Source organism: Lipophrys pholis (genome assembly GCF_963383615.2).
Source record: "Lipophrys pholis genome assembly, chromosome: 3".
NCBI lineage: Eukaryota > Metazoa > Chordata > Actinopteri > Blenniiformes > Blenniidae > Lipophrys > Lipophrys pholis.
The window spans coordinates 1475264-1496386 of NC_137627.1; the positions used below are offsets into that span (position 1 = coordinate 1475264).

The 21123-nt window shown below is 45.9% G+C and overlaps 1 protein-coding gene across 1 annotated transcript in view; it reads right to left on the bottom strand.

Annotated features, from left to right (window-relative positions):
* The window catches only part of sorl1 (sortilin-related receptor, L(DLR class) A repeats containing), an 86174-nt gene extending 66430 nt beyond the window's left edge, over positions 1 to 19744 (bottom strand). The window contains exons 1-3 of the mRNA XM_080459180.1: positions 19429 to 19744; positions 3537 to 3653; positions 1602 to 1736 (exon numbers count right to left, since the gene is read on the bottom strand). Of these exons, the coding sequence (XP_080315306.1) occupies positions 1602 to 1736; positions 3537 to 3653; positions 19429 to 19740 (564 nt within the window). The 5' untranslated portion in view covers positions 19741 to 19744. The remainder of the gene's footprint in view (positions 1 to 1601; positions 1737 to 3536; positions 3654 to 19428) is intronic.
* Between the last annotated feature and the right edge of the window lie 1379 nt (positions 19745 to 21123).

Sequence of the window (21123 nt, forward strand, 5' to 3'; positions counted from 1 at the left end):
ACACCCTGACCTGCACCAACCACATGAAGCAACACCTTAACCTGCACCAACCACATGAAGCAACACCTTAACCTGCACCAACCACATGAAGCAACACCTTAACCTGCACCAACCACATGGAGTAACACCCTGACCTGCACCAACCACATGAAGCAACACCCTGACCTGCACCAACCACATGAAGCAACACCCTGACCTGCACCAACCACATGAAGCAACACCTTAACCTGCACCAACCACATGGAGCAACACCTTAACCTGCACCAACCACATGAAGCAACACCTTAACCTGCACCAACCACATGGAGCAACACCCTGACCTGCACCAACCACATGGAGCAACACCTTAACCTGCACCAACCACATGAAGCAACACCTTAACCTGCACCAACCACATGAAGCAGCACCTTAACCTGCACCAACCACATGAAGCAACACCCTGACCTGCACCAACCACATGGAGCAGCACCTTAACCTGCACCAACCACATGAAGCAACACCTTAACCTGCACCAACCACATGAAGCAACACCTTAACCTGCACCAACCACATGGAGTTAACACTTTAATCTACAAACTGAACAACTTACTACTTTTGCAGATTTGTTTTGGCTTCATGGTGTTGTTGTCGTAGGAACACTGATGAACCGGTGAGTGACCTTTCCGTCAACTTTTATACTTTTAAACTTGAGACTAGCAGCTCTGATGAGCTGTACCACTGTTGAAGCAGGCTGTGGAAAATCAGTTTGGAATTTGAAAATCAAAAGAATACACAATGAAAAACTGCTAAGACATCATCTAAGGGTGTAAATTTTGTACTAATTGTACATACTGTATATGACCCTGTTCTCCCTCGCTGAACAAAATCTATAAAGTCTCCAAATCATAAACATGATTCACGGATTATCCAGTTTAAAGATGGGGAATGGATGCTTCTGACGCCGCGGACATGAAAGAACAAAAAGAAGCTCGCCTCCAGTAAAGAAGATCGAATGGATCAGTAGTGAAAGGAATCAGATCTCACTTGACAAATAAAAAGACCCAGCGAGTTAGAACTGAACCAACCCCAAAACAAGTGTACAGTAGCTTGTAAAGCGTCCATGCAGGTTTGCAGTGCCAAATTAAAGTGCATCCACTGTTTCTGATCAACCATGAAGGTCTCCTCGACAACAACCGTCTGCTTTGAAAAGGTCAAAGTAAAATGTGAGTCAACATTTCCCGTAAGTCCTGCTGTCAAGAATACCTCAACAAGGGTCACTACCTTTTATCACCCGATTTGAAATCTTCACTAAATACAATTATGATCATCGGCAAAGTCAGATAATTGTTTCAGAAGTTCAGTGGGCCAAAGGTAGGACTAAGGCTGAAAGAGGAGGAACTCACAGAGGAAGTAAAGTCGCTAATAAGCATTTAATAAAATGAAAACTGGAAGAAGTGGCGAACCACCCAGACACCTCCCAGAACTGTCCAGCTCAGGAAGGAACTGAAAAGGTGTTTCTAAACAAAGACCTTTCCAAATTCAACCTCAGAGCCCTCGGAGGATTCCATCTATTCAGTCTGTGTTCTCCTCTATGAGAGCCAATCAGAACTCAGCTGACTCACCCTCCTGTTGTCTGCAGGACTGTGGTAGAACTGGGAGATGACCTGCTTGGTACCCTCCTTCACTTTGGGCCCCAACAGCTGGAACTTCTCTGAGACAAGAGCGAAGCTGGTCCCGTAGTCGTAGGACACGTAAACCTGAAAGCAGGGAAGAAGAAGTAATCAGCGTCTGCACCTTGTGGTAAACAATGTGTGTGGATTGATCTGCAGCAATGACAGCAAATTGGCTGTAATTGAAATCAGATCCATGCTCTTCTGGCCACTAGGTTTCAGTTTGTACCAAAGTCCACAGATTTTTGTGTTGATCAGCATTTGTTTAGGTTTTCTTTGGACTGATACTCTTCCAGGCCAGTTTCGTTCGTAAAGCTGCACCTGACAATGTCGCACTCCTACAAGATCACACCAAGTGATTGTTTACCAAACTAACTGACTGGGGTTTACTTTCTTCTTTAGTTTGTTTGATTTTTTTTAAATCAAGGTCGAACTGGATAAGCAGGATAGAAGATGGATTTCTAGATGTTTGTCGTTCTTAGGAATGAGTCCCGGGGTTCAGATAATCAGCAGCACAACACAGGAAGACCGCAGTTAGCACCAGAGTCCTTTAATTTAAGACGTCTCCAGGAAAGCGCCTCCATTTTTGACCATTTGTTTGTACTATGGTCATGAATATTGGGTCAGGACTGAAAGAATCAGATCACAGATACAAGCAGCTGAAACAAGTTTTCTCCTGAGGGCAGCAGGAATCACTTCTCGTAAGAGAGTGAGGAGTTCAGCCAAGTCGAGCCGCTGCTTCTCCTCTGGTTCGCCTCCCTTCGGAGGTTTTTCGGGCACGTCCAACTGGGAGGAGAACCCCGAGGTCGGCTCAGGACTCTCTGGAGAGATTATATCTCTGGTTTAGTCTGGGAGAGACTTGAGGTCCCTCCGGAAGAGCTGGGGGAAGCAGCAGGTGACGGATGTCTGGGCTTCTTTCCTCTCTAGACTGCTAAGTGGGGAAGATGGAGGGATGGATGGATGGATGGATGGATGGATGGATGGATGGATGGATGGATGGATGGATGGATGGATGGATGGATGGATTCCATATTCGGGATCCTTCGGTTACACAAGTTCTTTTTTCATCTGCTTGCGTTGCTCTGGCATGTTTTGTTTGGTTGTCGTACCCACATGTCCGAAATAAATTAGGAAAAAAACTAAAGAAAAATAAAAAAGATCTTGGAGGCTTGTTTGTAGCCCCTGAACTAAAAGGAGTCGACCCCCCCACCCCCCCGACATGGCTGCACCTTCAGATTGATGGCAGATTGTATTCCATGACAAACACAGTGACACCAGCTCCACTGTGCTAAAAGGGTTCCATTAATCTGTAATTACCAAGAAAAGGGCAAAAGCATTTCTCATACACTTCTCTCAGGGGACAATTAGGAATTTAAAAACTCTTTCAAAACATTGGCTCGACAGTTGTGGGTGTGTGAGATAAGGGGTAATTAAAAAATATCCATTAGCCTGAATGTGTAATTAGAAGGAGGAAGTCTTAAAGAGGAGAAGTGTTTCAGATTATCCATTCAATGGACTTGCTGTTTTATCAAAACAAGTCATCAATTCAAAGGTTAAATCAGATTTTGTCTCATTTTGAAAGGATGTCTTTCACCATTTAGCAATGAAAAAAAAAATAATCTGACTTTTCAGGAAAACCAGCCAACAGGTGGGCAAAGCCAGGGAGCAGGGGAACTCCAGACCTGTTCTGACCAGTGTGTGTGTGCAGCAGAGGGACCAACGTAAAGTCCGACAATCATAACACCACCAGGAACACCAACGGGTCTGAGCACGCAATGCTTATTTACTGGGACTGACGTAGAACCAACCACCTCAGATTGAAGACTACCTGAGGTGAGAATTAAGCGGCTTTATCTGTGACGCTCCGATGAGTTCAGGTGTACTCACAGAACTGGTTTTGGTTCCCGCGGCTCCGGCGCTGTCTCTGGCCAAGGCCACAATGACATTGCTCTTGTCGCCGGCCCAGTGAACCACCATCTGGTTGTGAGAGTCGTTCAGGTTGGCCTGCAGGGCAAAAAAAAAAGATTACGCCATCAGAGAGGATGCAGAGGTCTGTTTATACGAGAACAATCGACTGGAAACCACAACGGAAGACAAACACACACAGACGGTAACATTTAGGTGATGATGGCCAAATACATAGAAACACTAAAAACTTAGAACGTTTTGTAGTTTGCATGTCAGGTCACAAGGTGCACGAGGTGTTTGTTGTGAAAATAAATGTGCTTGTGTCCAGAGAAGAGCAGGAAATAAAGCTGTCAGAAACTTTTCTCTGTCCACTCAGGGTCTGTAGTGAAGAAATGTTCTCCACGTATGCAGATGACGCTGTAGTAAATTTGTTGGGGAAGAGCTGTTGGATTCTAACAAACACTATGAATTCTCCGTTTTCACTCCGGAGAGTCACAGAAGGAACTTTTCAGAATAAGAAGCAGAAACTGATTGAAACGCATATCTGTTTTTTTTCTGTGTATTAAAGCTTGACGGAGGTATTTCACCACGTGGTGCATGAAGGGTTTTAGAAGCGTCTGACTCACGACAAACTAAAGTCCGAGCATTGCAGTGTCACGTTAAGCCTGTTCTCAGTACAACATGGTGATATCAGGAAGTCCTATCAGTCTGATCATGCCCAGAGTCACATAATTTAATAATTATAATATAATAAGTATTTAATGCCTTGCAGCCAGTCTGTATTACTGCTATAAACAAAACAAACTATTAAAGCATTCATTCATTTACTTCCGCTTATCTGTTTCCAGGTCACGGGGGTGACAGTCTGAGCACTGTCACCCAGATCACATTGCACCATTTAAGAACCTTCCTGCAGGTGGTGAGCCCACGGGAAGGTGGCGCCCAACGTGGGACACGAACCCACTACCCTGAGATTGTGAGTCTCATGCTCTACCAACTGAGCTAGCCGGGGGACACTATTAAAGCAGCAGAACAAATTTCTTTGTACAATGTGTGGACCCGTTTCAGGGTCGTTGCTGGATCATTGAATCCCCTTGCACATGTTTGTGTGTTAAATAATAACACAAAATTGCTGACCTCAACACCATAGTCTTGTAAACCAGCAGTCAAACATTTAGCATTCTAATGTGAAAACACCATTTAAACAGGACCTAAGCTGAACCTGTCAGAGGATCTTCCTCCTATAGCTGCCATGGTAAAACTACACCACCATCAATCTGATCAATCCCAAATGAAGGTTATTCAGGCACATATCTGTCTGCAAAGAAAATAAGCGAGTTGGTGTGTTTGGTTGTCGCTGCTTCACCGTCTCATCTCCCACGGCTTTTCTTCCCTTATCTTTTATTGATGATACTTGGAGGAGGCCGGCCTCTGAAAGTCTTCCTTTCTGCTTCAAAGACGTCCTCTTCCTGGTGGCAGTTCAAATAGTAGAGCACACACACACACACACACACACTATATATGTATATATATATATGCTTCCCTTCTTTGGCAGTGGTGATCAGAAACCGCCCACCACACATTTCTGCTTTCTGACTCCACAACACCAAGGCTGAAGTCAATGACAATGTCAAACCCACTTCCTGCACGAGGAGCTGAAAATTAGTAAAACATTCATGCTGAGACAGATCAGCTGTTAGGAGGAAACTGTCAACGCCGCCGGTTGTTAATATTGGTGTTTCTGTTCAGCACTTTGCAGTGACGTTGAACAATAATCTCACAAACACGCAAATACAGCAACGAGTCGGCAGCGACCCACAGAAAACTACAAAGCCGCGTCATTTTGGTGGTCACATTATGATTTTTGATAGGAAATAAAAAAAACTAAAAGTAGACATTGAGTTGTTTTTGAAGACGATCCAAGAGGTTCAGTTCTAATGAGTGAGGAGTTTTATGAACTGCATCTGCTGGCGGTGGTTTTCTTCAAACATAGTATAGTCCAGGGACATATTCTAGAAAATGTCATCCCTTCATCAGGTCGGTAAACGCCCTGCAAACACGACATCGTTTCAAGTGGAACCGCATTGCCTTTGAGTTTTCATTTCAGAAAGGTTTCACGTTCATACAGCAATGATCTGAAAACGATGTAGTTTTCATGTTGGGACACTAGTGGGTGCTGTTCTTTCTTGACTGTTGTTGTCTAAAGGGGCCCTACTTTGTTTCTCGCTGCCTTCAGTCTTAATTTAAAATTCAGAGAGGTAAGGACCAAACACAGAACGGACTGGAACCTCAGAGTAGATCTAACTGATGTAAAGGAATCCCGATGGTTCAACTGACCAGTTTCAAAGTCTGTTGGTGAGATCTCGGTTTGTAAAAACAAACAAACACCAAATTGAAAACCTATTAATCCTAATACCGTAAACTTCTCTACCTTTAAATTTGCTGTGAACATGGGACCAGCACAGACTTTGCACGGTGTGCGACTAAGAATCTTAAGGCATCAAACATTTAATCCTCTTTGCATATTGATGAAGGTTCTATTTCTGAACACAACCACAGAAGTTTGGAACTATTAATCCGGTGAATGTGAGCGTTAAGTCTGTGTGTGTCCTGCGATGGACTGGCGGCCTCTCCACGGTGGGTCCTGGTCCCTCAGAGTTCACTGGGACTGACTGTGTCTGTGGTAAACTAGGAAAATGGTATATAGGTGGCGCTGCTGCTGCAGGTGAAGGTGAGGGGCTTTGGCTCCACCCCCCCCGCGACCCTGAACAGGAACCAGCAGTGTAGGGGATGGATGGATGGATGGATGGCTGGGTGAATGGATGGATGGATGGATGGAGCTTCTATGAGTTTCCACCTGCCAGGCCACAACCAGCTGCTGTTCCTTCATCTGGAACGTCTGATTCTGATCTTTTGGATGTGAAGTATTGATGACTCTCCATCCATTCATTCAACTTCCACACCACTTCACCCAACGTGCTGGAGCGCCTCCCAAAATAGGAATTATGATATATAATGTGCATTATTTATCATATAATACACACAACTTGGGACCCATTTACACGGCAATGATTTCAAGGGAATAAACAAAACTTTCATTATTGGTTTGGTTTAGTTTTTTTGTTTACATCCTATTGATTTCTAAAAGCCAATATTCAGAAAGGTAATTTGAAAAGGTTTTGTTGAAAGCCAACCAAACAAAGAATAAATCTTTTCTTTTTGAAATGTCACAAGGAAAAATTTTTGTTGTTGTATGTAAGATGTTTATAACTGAATTTAGAATTCTGTGAATTGTCATTGTTTTTTTCCTCCAGTTCAATTGTTCTGATTCTTTAATTAAAAAATTAAAAAATGTTAAAAAGTTGCTCTGAGCCACTTGAAAGCACAACTTTTTGAGAACGACTCCCAAACAGAAACCTTTTGATTTCACCTGAAACATTGAAACTGGAATAACTGGGGAAATCATGAGTGCATACAGGAAGATAAAAGAAACCCAGAAAGCCCCGCCCCCGAGGGAAGAACTGAACTGGGAATATTTTCTCGTGAGGCGAGAGTGCTGCCCACTACTCAACCGTGCAACCCCTTGGGATGTACTTACTTCTTAGTATGACAGTAAAAGGCTGCATTAAAATGTCATCATCTGAACACACCAACATCCTGCAGGGAAGTCGCCAGTAAGAAACTACTTTAACCTTTTCCTTCTGTAATTTCCAACAAAGCGACGATGAGTGTGTGTCATGAAGCCGGCCGTTCCAATACACAATTCTCATTTACATTTCTTGCCTTAGATGTCCTCCTGCTTTCCAGCTTCCTCAGCCCGCCTCCCTGCGGACCAGCTCCGGGGCCGTCTGTCAGGCTGAGGTGTCGGGGCAGTAAATCCCAGCATTTTAGGCCTCATTGGGTGCAGTGGGAGTGGGCCAGAGGCTGCCAGCAGCCGGGCTGACTGACACAGCCGGGCCCAGAGAGCGACCACGACTGTGATGACAGAAAAACTATCTGCCAGGTTGCAGCCAACTGTAGTGAGAGCAGGTAACGCAGCCGGGGTCTAATCCAGGGGCGATCACCGCTCTGCTGCAGGTGGAATAAACTGGAGGCATCGCGGTTATTTTTGCTGTAATGAGAAGCATTTGCGCCTCGTAAAAGCTCCCAGTTATCTTCTAAAGCAGCACAGCTTCTTTGTTACAGGCGCCATAAACCGCCGACACACTGGTTCAGCTCACAATGCTCCCGTCAAGCTCCACTGACCTTCACCTGACCTTCTTCACGCGTGCTGTAAATCACTGGAGGACAGGACGGAGCTTTACAAGCGCTTTGCTCATGGGCGTCCAGAGAGCTGCACGTTACAACCGACGACAGCACTTTTACCCCGCACTGCTACTTTACTACATTACCGAGGTCCATTTCAAACACACAATGTACTGAGCAAGTACAACAGATACCTGCAACATGGTGGCTCCACCGAGTACCACCGGCTGAGAATTCATCTGCAGTGAGATTCTATGATACTCATGTTTGTACAAACACTCCAGAATATAGAGCATCTTCCTCCAAATAGCATCCAGAATATGGAGCATCTTCCTCCCACTAAATGAGCTTCTATAGATATAAACATGATAGACATGTATGATATAAGAATTGCCTTCAGAGCTAAAATGAGCTCATGCTCAGCTGATAATGACTCGTATCTCTCATCCGTACATGAGTGAGGAATAATTATTGCACAATTTTTAAAAGTGTTACATAAGCAGCAGCATTTCTCTGCTTTAGCATTCAAACAAAGAGGGGAAGCTGAAAACAGACACTAACGTAGCCCCTCTGTCACAACCTGAGGTCATGCAAATAAAAGAAAGAGCAGAGTGCAGTTATCTCCGTTTTATGTTTTCCTTTCTCGAGTCAGACGCTTCACTGTAACATGGCGGGTAGTCCAGAGGTGGTGGAGAGGTGTTCTTTATCTGCACCCGTCCATCAGTCTCTGCGACAGCTTTGTGGTCTCCTGGGGAGTCGTGAGGCTGCAGGGAGGAGGGACTGTGCAGCTCACACACACACACACTGTGCAGCACACACACACACACACTGTGCAGCTCACACACACACTGTGCAGCTCACACACACACTGTGCAGCTCACACACACACAGTGCATCGCACACACACAGTGCATCGCACACACACACACTGTGCAGCTCACACACACTGTGCATCGCACACACACACACTGTGCAGCTCACACACACACACACTGTGCAGCTCACACACACACACACTGTGCAGCTCACACACACACACAGTGCATCGCACACACACACACAGTGCATCGTACACACACACACTGTGCAGCTCACACACACACACTGTGCATCGCACACACACACACACTGTGCAGCTCACACACACACACACTGTGCAGCTCACACACACACACACACTGTGCAGCTCACACACACTGTGCAGCTCACACACACTGTGCAGCTCACACACACTGTGCAGCTCACACACTCGTATCCATAATGCATTCGGTCTCCAAACGCTGTCCTGTGCTAAACCTTCATACCCGACAGAGCAGACGGGATTCAGGAGGACCAGAAAACCTCAGCGTGCACAAGCACAAATGAAAAGCGTTCTCCCTCCTCGGCGCTCCTTAACCGGACCTTGAGAGCTGACGGGCTTGAACTGGAAGTTTACGGCCGTCATAACAGCTTCTCCACTCGCTCTGTCACATGACGGGAGCTGCAGACATGAATCTGAGAATCTGCTGATATTCTTCCCCGTAGGCCTGCAACCATATTAACCAACAGGATACGCTCAACTAGGCAGGTCAACGGTTAAACCTCTACGCTCTCACTCGTCAACGAAACAGCGGTCGATTAGCGTTTTATTTAGAACAAGGCATCACTTTTCACAGTAATATTCTAGTAAACAGCAGTTTGGAGCGAAGCACCAACCACATGAAGCAACACTTTAACCTGCACCACCCTAACCACTCTGCTGCTGCTCGCCACGCTCAGGCCAGTTTGACACGTTGAAGGTCCGAGAAGAAACCAGCTCATCACCACCTCCACCTGCCTTGAATTCTCCGGTATACTGCAGTACACATAGTGCTGTGCACAGCGTACTGCATACTGTCTATACATACTGTGAACTGTAGACCGAGGGACCGAGCTCGCCGTTAACGAACATATCAGTGCTACTTTAATCATGTTGAGCATGTAGCATGTAGCATGTAGCACAGTTCAGAGGAAAACCCTCCCGGGTCCACTGATGAACTCTGCTGGTCCTAAAGTCTCGGCTGATGAAGTTGCTGCTGTTGTACAAACTACTTTTCTCCTCCTCTTGATATTTTGGCAGAACATAATTTACAGTCCGTCTTACTTTTGTCGTTCGCATTAATATTAAAGGATCTTCAACCCTCTTTTACAAATGTGCGGGCAACGTTGCCGATGCATGACGTCATGTAACCCTCAGCGGGTTGTATCGTAGTTCTTTTACGAGTACAAGTACTCCAGCATTGGACCCGATGCCCGATATCGGTATAGGTATCGGTGCAGCCCTAGTACCAATAGCTTTATACTGAATATCTTTAAAGTATTTATAATATATTTCAACTCAGTATCTGTAAGAAATGTGTCTTCATGTATGGAGGATTAATTAGGCTTTATGGCTTTAAATAAGTACTTGTATCGGTAGATGAAGGTTAGTACTCGTCCTTTAAAGAAAGAGATGTTGGTGCATCCCTAGTGCAAACCAAACACGTAGGAAAGAGAATGGCATTGAGAACCCATTAAGTGCTGCTGTGCTGTCTGTAACTAGCACTAAACAACCTTCCCCAGGGTGATGCACTCTATTCTACTGCTGATACTTCAGATCAGCCCTTTCTAACCATTTGTTCAGGAAAGCGTCTTGGGAACTTTCAATCCATGGAGAAACACACTGGAGCACCAGAGAGGATCGTCTTCAGGAGTTCTGGCTTTCCAGTGCAGAACCAAGCTACTTTCCTATGATTTGCTGCATTCCTGCGACTCCTTCCCACCCTCCTGGCACTTTGATATCCTTTGAGTGAGCGTGGAGGAGTTGGGCTCAGTGTCTGGTTGTACCAAGGAGCGGAACACAGCAGCACAATGCGCTTGGGCATTTAGCCGACTCCCCTCCCTCCCTCCCTCCCTCCCTCTGGCTCTGAGCTCGCCTTTATTCAGCTGCGTGTGTGTGTGTGTAGCAGTGACATCATCTCTGCAGGACTGGCAGGCGGTGAATGCTGGCTGCACTTTCAGCTCTCCACCGGTGCATGAGCAGGTCGTACTGTGCTGTCAGTGATCGGCCGTCTTCATGTCGGCACCGAGGGTTTAACAATGGAGCCACTGTGACCCCTCAGGGTGTGACTGTTGCTGCAGCGGCCGGGCACTGTCCCTTCACTATCTGGGTCCCTTCACTATCTGGGTCCCTTCACTGTCTGGGACCCTTCACTGTCTGGGACCCTTCACTATCTGGGTCCCTTCACTGTCTGGGACCCTTCACTGCCTGGGTCCCTTCACTGTCTGGGACCCTTCACTGTCTGGGACCCTTCACTGTTTGGGTCCCTTCACTGTTTGGGTCCCTTCACTATCTGGTTCCCTTCACTGTCTGTGTCCCTTCACTATCTGGTTCCCTTCACTGTCTGTGTCCCTTCACTATCTGGGTCCCTTCACTGTTTGGGTCCCTTCACTGTTTGGGTCCCTTCACTATCTGGTTCCCTTCACTGTCTGTGTCCCTTCACTATCTGGTTCCCTTCACTGTTTGGGTCCCTTCACTATCTGGGTCCCTTCACTATCTGGGTCCCTTCACTGCCTGGGTCCCTTCACTGCCTGTGTTTGAAATGAAACCCCACACACATGCATGCAGAGAACTTGGGAGTTGTTCTCAACAAGTTGTGTCTTCAGTAGCTCGGAGTAGTAAACAGAACCCAAAACCTGATGGACGTTCAGCCTTTTCACTTCAGATCCTTTCTGACCAAAGGGGCCATTAGGGTACATAGATGAGGAAAGTGTGTCACACAAACCTTTTGGATAAATCCCATACAAAGTTTTATAAATAAAGCCCCTGAGAAGACGGTTTTTGGAGCTCAGGTTTTGCACAAGACAAGAAAAGTTGTCTTTTCTCCTGCACTTTCATTGGCACGCTCACCACTTCTGGAGAAATGTTGACCGTGCCAATGCAGCTGCTGCCATCTGATATCTGCTCCCAACATTCTCAGACTTTACGGATCCCTGCAAGATACTGAACTGATAAAAAAGTTCTCCGAGGAGCAGGAGAGGCAGAGTGGTTCCCTGAAACTGCATGATAGAGGTAGATTAAGAAGAAACACTGAAAACATATCAAATATATCTTTCATGGCACGACAGACTAAAGTGACAGAGTACCTCTTCTTCTTTTTTTTTTTGCCAAGGTTCTGACCCACTCAATGTGATTTGCTTCACCCAATACTACGACACAAAATAAAAAACCTTTTACTTAAAACTCACAGATCGCTCATTGGTGCCAGCAAACATCTCCAATCAATAAAAGCAGACCTGAGCCAGCAGTGGAGGTTGATGACACTTGTTCAGTTTAGATTTCAAGGCAAACATCTGCTGAGGGAAAAAAAGATGTCTGGAGACTTTGGTGAGATTGGAAGCCGTTTCAGAATCGTCCCAAAGTCTTTTAAGTGTCCAAATGAAAGAAAGCTCCACGTAGAGCTGCAGCCAATGTCCATGGAAAGGACAGGTTCACCACAGAATCCAGGAAGGAGAGCAACGACGGCAAAGAGGTCGTTCACACAACACAGTCGTGAAAAAGTGATGGACTGGTGAAATTGGGTGGTATTCTAGGGAAAGAACATGGAGCTCTACACGATGTGTAAAAACGGGATTTTTGAGGATAGCATGATGATTTAGAGCTGCTTTGCTGCTTCTCCTCAACGTTTCTCTTCCCCAGCTGAAGGTCGGCAGAAGATGAATGATGCAGCAGTACATGGAAGTAAATCTTTAAAAAGAGATGAACCTTTTGAAGTGACCCAGTCAGAGTCCATTCACACCCGACAGCTTCACAATCTGGCTGGAGTGAAGCAGGAAGAATGGTCCGAATGTCCTCCTGGGCGCCGTGCAGCTCTGATCAGCAGCCACCCATTCTCATTCAAATTCCTTTTTCCAGAAAAAAAAATAAAACTGGCTCAAAACTGGTTTCAGTGATTCCACTTGGAGAAATTCCTTTTTCTGCATTTACTCATCGTCTTTGCAGCAGGCAGCCACATTAAGGCTCTCCGGGGAGCTAATGGGGGGTCAAAGGTCATGCCCAGGCAGCCCCAGTGGTGACCTGCCCACTGTGGGGATCCAACCCACAAACTCCAGATTCCAAGTCCTCCATCCTCCAGGTCACTAGTGCTGCTGTTTCCATTAACCCAGCAGCACCATGAAAAACTACATGGAATGTGTGGGATGAGGTCTGGACTGGGAGCTTGTATGCCGATCACATTTTGTGATTCATTCATAACGAAGACCTTTGTCACGTTCCGTCAGTCTGTCAAAACATACTAGTTCTGTTGATAAGCTACCGGAGGAACACAGTTTAGATCACTGCTGCCAGAGGAGGGTTGATCACCTTTTTCAATCCAGGTTTCGGGGAATGTTTAATGACGGCTTTCGATATAGAAACAGATTGTGTGGCGTCAGGCTTTGCACATCGTGTTTGTCCATAATGTGACTCAGATGCAGATCAGATCTGCCTTTATGACCAATTCAGGCAGAAGAAACTGGGACATTTCAAAGTGTTCGGAGAGATGACTTCTTCTTCTTCTTCTTCTTCTTCTCCTCGTCTCTGTGTTCTTAAGGCTGCATGGGAAGTGGGCCAAAGTTGTTCCGCAGCACGAAAGTTCTGCTTGAAACGTCCCGACAGCAGCTGCACAAACTCAACCAGACAAAACCTCATGGAGATGTTTTCATACTAGAGCCGAGTGCCTCGTTTAGACACACACACACACACACACACACACACAGACACACACACACACACACACACACACACACACACACACACACACACACACACACACACACAGCTCTGATCCTCTTCAAAGATTCATGCAGACACCCCCCCCCCCCTTCTCTGTGTGTGTGTGTGTGTGTGTGTGTGTGTGTGTGTGTGTGTGTGTGTGTGTGTGTGTGTGTGTGTGTGTGTGTGTGTGTGTGTGTGTGTGTGCTCATTGGGAGATCGATGATCCGTTAACACTCCTCTCACTCCAGGTGAACACACTCCACTCTGTCCGGCACTGCTTCTGGTTTTGGGACCAAAATAACAGGATCAAGCATCGAGCATCAACACAAAGTACCTCACAGTAAAGACGTCAGACAGACAATGAACAGTTTACAGTAGTTTGCCCTTTTGTTTGTTTGTTTATATTTACAGCTTTAAATAAACAGCTGTTTTCACCTTTGATGCATTTATGATCTTTACATTCTGAAATCATTGGTCTCTGCTCTTTTTGACTCATCACGTCTTGTGTCACACGGTTAACAAGACATATTGTCCTCGTATGAGGACAGTGATTTTTGAGGGATTTTTTCTGTATAAAAACAAAGTTTAGTTATACTTATTAGGTCCTACTTGCCCCAAACAGCACGGACAACTATAGAATGCTCACCAGATAAAAGCTCGGGTCTCAGGAGATTAATGCTCGTCGACGTCCAAACTAAACTGACGTGGAACGAAGCGATCAGAGTAGACGTGCTAATGCTACAATGCTACAGTGCTACAACGCTACAGTGCTACAATGCTACAGTGCTACAATGCTACAGTGCTACAATGCTACAACGCTACAGTGCTACAATGCTACAGTGCTACAACGCTACAATGCTACAGTGCTACGACGCTACAGTGCTACAACGCTACAGTGCTACAACGCTACAGTGCTATAATGCTACAGTGCTACAATGCTACAGTGCTACAATGCCACAGTGCTACAACGCTACAGTGCTACAATGCTACAGTGCTACAATGCTACAACGCTACAGTGCTACAACGCTACAATGCTACAATGCTACAACGCTACAACGCTACAGTGCTACAGTGCTACAGTGCTACAATGCTACAACTCGATGCAAAAACATTCAACATGAAAATGTATATGATCACAGTTTTTGAGATGAAATATAAATAAGTATAAAAAAAGTCATTGTGATTCATCTGAAATAGTAGCAGGAAGTAAATCAACTCCCTCAGGTATGATTTGAGTTCGTAGTTCATGTTTGACGGGACGATTCAGAAGGTTCAGGTCAGATTTGAATGAAACGCCTGCAGAGAAAGCCAAAAGCAGACGACGCTTGTGCTCTCTCTCTCGAGTACCGTCGGCAACGCTGCTGGCGGATGACGTCACGAAATTTTCACCAGGTTTTATCGGGAAGCAATACTGGTATGGGTACATTCCTTAATCTGAGATTTATTTTACAAGGAGGCTGATAGAGCGATTCAACAAATCAAAAAAAAAAGACTCTGAACTACGATAATTGTGTTTGGCGCAGTGTGTATTCATCAGTCAGTAATCACATTAAGTTCAGGAAAACTGCATTATTAACCAAATAAAACACAGCAGTCGATTGACAAATATGTCCAGATATTTCCAGCCTGCCAGCCACCGAGCAGGAGCACCAAGCTCAAGAAGACATGTCCAATAGGTCCAAAGTGTCCAGTCACAGCAGGCGAGCGTCACAGTAAAGAGAAACAACACTGTGACATCAACTAGATTTACTCATTTCAGCTGTGAGTTTAATTCAGAGGCCCGATACAACCAGACCAATCACATTAAACCGGAGTAATCTCAACTGCTCACAGTCAATTAAATTAAATTTCTGTGCACAGAATTTGAAAGGCTTGAAATAATAAAAGATAACTCAAGTTCAACTTTAGGCTTTTTTTTAATGTTGCATCCTTGTGCAAAAATGAAGTGGGAAAAAAAAGTCAAATCACGTTTGTGAAGCGAATGCAACGTCCTGATGACACGACGAGCCTTCACGGGCCTTTGGCCCGGGTGCTGCTGTCACATTGTGCCTCATGTGAGTTTTATTGAACAATTTGTGTTCTTTTTTTGTCATTTTCACACTAAGTCCTGTCGTCCTGCAGGACAGACTCGACCCTCCGGCAGGCTGCTTGTGGCCCATAAACCATATGTCTGACGGCGCTGGTTAAACGACTCGCCACAGACTTCAGGGTCTCCCGGAACGAGACCAACTAAACCTAATTTTTCACGACTCCATCAACCACTGAGACAAATGTACTTCCTTCTTATGATTGTGGGATTTCATGTCCTCTTAAGGGGCCCCTGCTCAGACGAATGGATTCATGATTGTGCATGCATACTGTACGTCCGCTCACACCGAGCCATTACCTCTAATTACAAATCAGGATCAATCTCTTTAACAAGTCAAGTCGTCCCGCTACAAGCCAACAGGGACAGCAGGCAAAAGGCACAAGCACTCAGCAAGCTGAGCATTTAATAACAGCCTCCTCCCGCCTCGTAACCTCCATCGATGACGAAACCTGATCCGACTCCCTGGAGGCCGTTTGTTCTGCTCACGCTGTGTTTGGACTGCGGGTGTCACCAGACGGCGACGGATGACGGAGACACGCTTCTCCTCTTTTTTTACCTCCGAGCCTCTTTCTGGACGGGGATTATTTCTGCTCTCGCCTCTTTAGCACAAAGCTCACTCTGTTCTCCTGCTGCTGCTTTCTGCTCCCGTTATTCCCACAGCAACCAGCATGAATAAGCATTAAATCTTCTCGAAACTTGAGAACACTCTCAAAGAGGCAGTAGATTGTTTGTGATTTCCAGTGTTGTTGTTGTTGTTGTTGTTTTAATATTGGCCGTCACTGCTAATGAGCGGACAGGGCTCAATCCTTTAACCATGGTGACAAAGCAAGTCAGTTTGTCCAATAAAATCCGATTAAAAACTGTTTGATTTGTCTGATGATGGAGACTCAACAATACCGCAGCGTCTTTGTGGAGTTTGCATGTTTTAGCTGAGTATGTGTGGCCCTGTGTACTCTGGTGTGGGCCTGTGTACTCTGGTGTGGCCCTGTGTACTCTGGTGTGGCCCTGTGTACTCTGGCGTGGCCCTGTGTACTCTGGTGTCCGCCTAAACCAAACACACATGGTCGGTCAGTTTAGGTCCTGTTTACACGACAACGTTTAAAGTACAAATGTTTTTGTGTTTTACTGTTTCTAAAAGCTTCATGTTTACAGAACCAGGTCTGTTTTCATAGAAACGCCAGAATCATTGAAAATGATGTAGTTAGCGTGCCGAGCCACAGGTTGGCGCTGTTGGCTGTTTTTGTAATGAAACTACACCGAGCCGGATTGTTATTCCGACTCTCGGCTGCAAAACTACGAAGTCCCGGCAGAACATAGGAGCGTTTTCATATAGTTCCACCTTGGGAGCCAAACGTTTTCAATGGCTCTGCTGTCGTGTGAACAAACACCCAAACTGGCCCCCAGTCAGAAGTCCCACCACCAGGCGGGTTTGATGTAACGAGGCTGTCACTCATTGGGGAAGTTGTAGTGTAAACAACTAAAGTAAAAAAAAAAGCTTTGAGCCTCTCCCTTATTGTTTGTTTTGTCACCAACCAGCAGGTTTCCCTGCACACATCGTCCCTCAGAGGATTTCACAGAGACGCAGCTTTAAACTCTCTAACTGTCGGAGGTGAAATATTTTTCCGGACAGTCGTGTTTCTTTTTCCGCTTGTTCTGGGATGCGCCGGTATCGTGGCTGTTTTACCCCCAACAGCCACGACACGTCACCCTTCTGCACTAAACGTCTTGGTAACGAACGACGGCGCTCAACCAGCATTCGTCACCGCGACACTTCCAGTAAAGTAACGACACTCCAGCTTTCCGAAGCTGCGCTGGAGGTTCTGCTCAGAAAGAGTTTGTCACTGTGGGACGAGGACGACTTGGTTCGGTGTGTCAGTTTGCTCAGGAAAGTACTTTCTTTAGCGTTGACTGGACAAACAAACAAACAGCAGCTGCACTAGAACAAGGAAACAACTCATGAGGGAAAAAAAACCAAAAGGCGTTCACATTTAGAAAAAATGAGGTCAACGACCTGAAGAGACGGTCTGAGATCTGCGCTCAGTCGTGTGGACGGACCTCAACCCCACCATCCTGCAACACCAGATGATTCCTTTTTAATAGATTATTAACGTACATAAAACCACTAAAATCTCCTTCAATGCTTAAAACAAACACAGTTTGCTTCACCTAATAACACGAGAACTCTAAGGGCCTGTTTACACAACGGGTTCAAGTGAAGAATGGAAATGTTTTCTCGTGTTTTGGGAGCTAAAGCTGGGAGGCTTTGCCTCTGATAATCAAGAAGTATCTGCCTCAGAAGAAAAGACCTTTAAAGACCAGAATCTGACTGAAGGAGGTCCAAAGCTCCAGGTGGACACCAACTGGACACACTGTCCACAGAGCGAGAACGTTCTACGGTGACTGTCCATCTGCAGTGAAGTCGATTTGACAAAATGTTCTGTGTCTGAAAGGGGAAGCGGAAGTTTGAAGGATCACGTCTCAGTCGATGTGCTGATATCAGGAGACCACAGGCGAAGCACCACAACATGACCGGGTCAATGTCTAGTGGAGTCAGGAAACAACTGGGATAGGGCATAAACAATAGGACCCCCCCAATAAAAAGCACATTTCAGATATTCTTGGTACCACCATTTGTGCTGGGAGTCAATTAAAACAAACCTCTGCTGCACAGAAAGAGCTGGATTAGGGTCATTTCACCACAGACTGAAAACTCATCTTACCCTGAGTGAAAGATGAGGTTTGTCTCCTGGAAGGAAAAGGGCCTTTAGTCAGGTGGTATTCACCCCCGCTCTCTCTGAACGTCCTCGTCTCCTGACAACATCCTCAGTCACGCATGCACCGACTGGTGAAACCTGCCTGCACAGGTCATGATGTTTCCTGCACCGCAGGGGGGTTCGGACGGCTTGAACGTTCATTTCATCCACACATCATTAACTGCAGCTACATCACAATGTCAACACTGACAATACACGTGTGGAAAAACACTGACTGATGTGCAATAAATGATGTTTTTGTGCATGTGGCCGATTAGATGGAGCCTACTGCATTACAGTGTGGACAACATGATTATTTCCTTCTTACATCAAACCTGATGTAAACCATCTGAAACATTAAAATCAAGCGCACCGAGTAATAAAAATAAAACGTGAATAAATAAGTGATGCTGTGGATTCTGGTTGAAATTTGGAAAAACAAAAACATCAACATCGTGTTGCACTGAGTGTGTATTTATCCTTTCCATAAAGCTCATGATGGCAATGTTGCAGGTTCATCTTTCTAAACCAGTCTGACTTCTGAAGGGATTTCTGCACCTTCTCCAGGCTGCAACCAGGCTGCAGACAGGCTGCAGACAGGCTGCAACCAGGCTGCAACCAGGCTGCAGACAGGCTGAAGACAGGCTGAAGACAGGCTGAAGACAGGCTGCATGAAGGCTGCAGACGAGCTGCCATGGAGCCTCTGCAGAGGACAGCAGGTCCCACAGGTCACATATATTTAAAAGCAATGTGGACTGAGCTGGGAGCTCCGGCTGCAGGATTACAAGGAAAACACATCCTGGTTCCAGTGCCCCCCCTCCCCGTCCAGCAGCAGCAGCAGCAGCAGCAGCAGCAGCCCCCCCCCCCCCCCCCCCCCCCCCCCGGGGGACACCTCGGTAGAAGGTGGCAGAAGGTGGAGGAATGATGTGAAAACAGCAGCTTGTGTAACGAGCGGAGCTCCTCGAGGCTCCGGAGCCGCTTAAGGTCAGTCCGAGGTGATGCTCGACGAGCGGCGGGACGCGCTGCGGTTACCTGGCCGTACACCTTGGGCATGGTGGACTCTCCGGGGCTCCGGCGGCTGCGATGCGGAGGTTGGACGCCGGAGACCGAGGCGCCGTGTGCCGCTCGGCGAGCGGCCAGATGCGGCGGCGGCGGAGCCGCGGAGCCTCCATCCCCGAGCGGCGGAGCGTCGTTCGCCTCTACGGAGAAGAAGCCGACGTCCTGCGGCTTGAAGCGGAGCTCCGGATGCAGGCGGACGCTACCGACTCCGGAGAGCCCCAGGACCAATAAATACAGGCAGCAGCGGAGAGGGGAGCGCATCCCGCCGGGCTGTGCCATCGCCATGTTTGTGTATGTTTGTCTGGAGGAGGAGAGAAGAAGAGCTCCTTCTACCGGCGGTGATGCTCCGCGGCGCCGCGTTCAAACACCCAGGGAGTGTGGGAAAACCGAGCACTCCCAGCTGCGCACCCTGGAAAGTCTCCCACAAAGAGCCAGAAGGCACAAAGAGCCCCTGAACGCATCACTAAACTACACCAAAACAACCAGAATATATATTTTTTTAAAACGACACCAAAACAACCTGAATATATTTAAAAGAGACATTGAACTCATCGCAAAAGTACAGCAAAACAACCAGAATGGTTTTTTAAATATCCCCTGAACGCATCACAAAACTACACCAAAACAACCTGAATATATTTCAAAGAGACATTGAACGCATCGTAAAACTACATCAAAACAACCAGAACGTTTTTTTTAATTAGCCCCTGAACGCATCACAAAACGACACCAAAACAACCAGAATATATTTAAAAGAGACATTGAACTCATCGCAAAAGTACAGCAAAACAACCAGAACGGTTTTTTTAAATAGCCCCCGAACGCATCACAAAACTACACCAAAACAACCAGAATATATATTTTTTAAACTACACCAAAACAACCTGAATATATTTCAAAGAGACATTGAACGCATCGTAAAACTACATCAAAACAACCAGAACGTTTTTTTTAAATAGCCCCTGAACGCATCACAAAACAACACAAAAACAGCCTGAATATTTTTTTACAGTCATGGAACACGTCACCACACCTCAACGACAAGAATATTTTTAAAGAGTATTTTAAAGAGTCCCTGAATGCATCATAAAACTACACAAACCATGTTTCATGCCTCAATGTCAGACTTTGTTGAGAATCAAACATCAGTTTTGAGAAATTGAACGATATTACCAAAAGTATTCACTCGTAGGCCTTTGAAGTGATGTGAACCTGAGTGACCTCACTTTCTTAAAGAAGAGGATTTAATAGGATCCTGGTCCGACCCGTAGCTTCAACAGCTTAAACTCTTCACAGGCGACTTTCCACAAGCTTTATGGGAATTTTGGATCTTTCAGGAGGACATTTGTGACTCTGGTTCTGCAGGTTTCTTCCTGTTGAAAGAGATTTTCTTCTGTCCAGCAGCTCCTCTGCTCAGGTGGGATTGTTGTGTTTCCTTTGTGAAGGTGCCTTGACACATCTATAGCACTATAGATAATATAATTGAGTTGAATAAAAATAAATACCTTGCTCGTTGATGATGTTCTTTATGTGATGTCTTTGCCTTGCCATTATAAAGTAAAACTCTCAAGAACCCAGGATGCTCTTATTTCCACATTGTGTCTTTCTACATGTACAAGGTGTTTTAACCACAGAATTCTGATCCCCTAAACTGGTTCTGGTCAATCT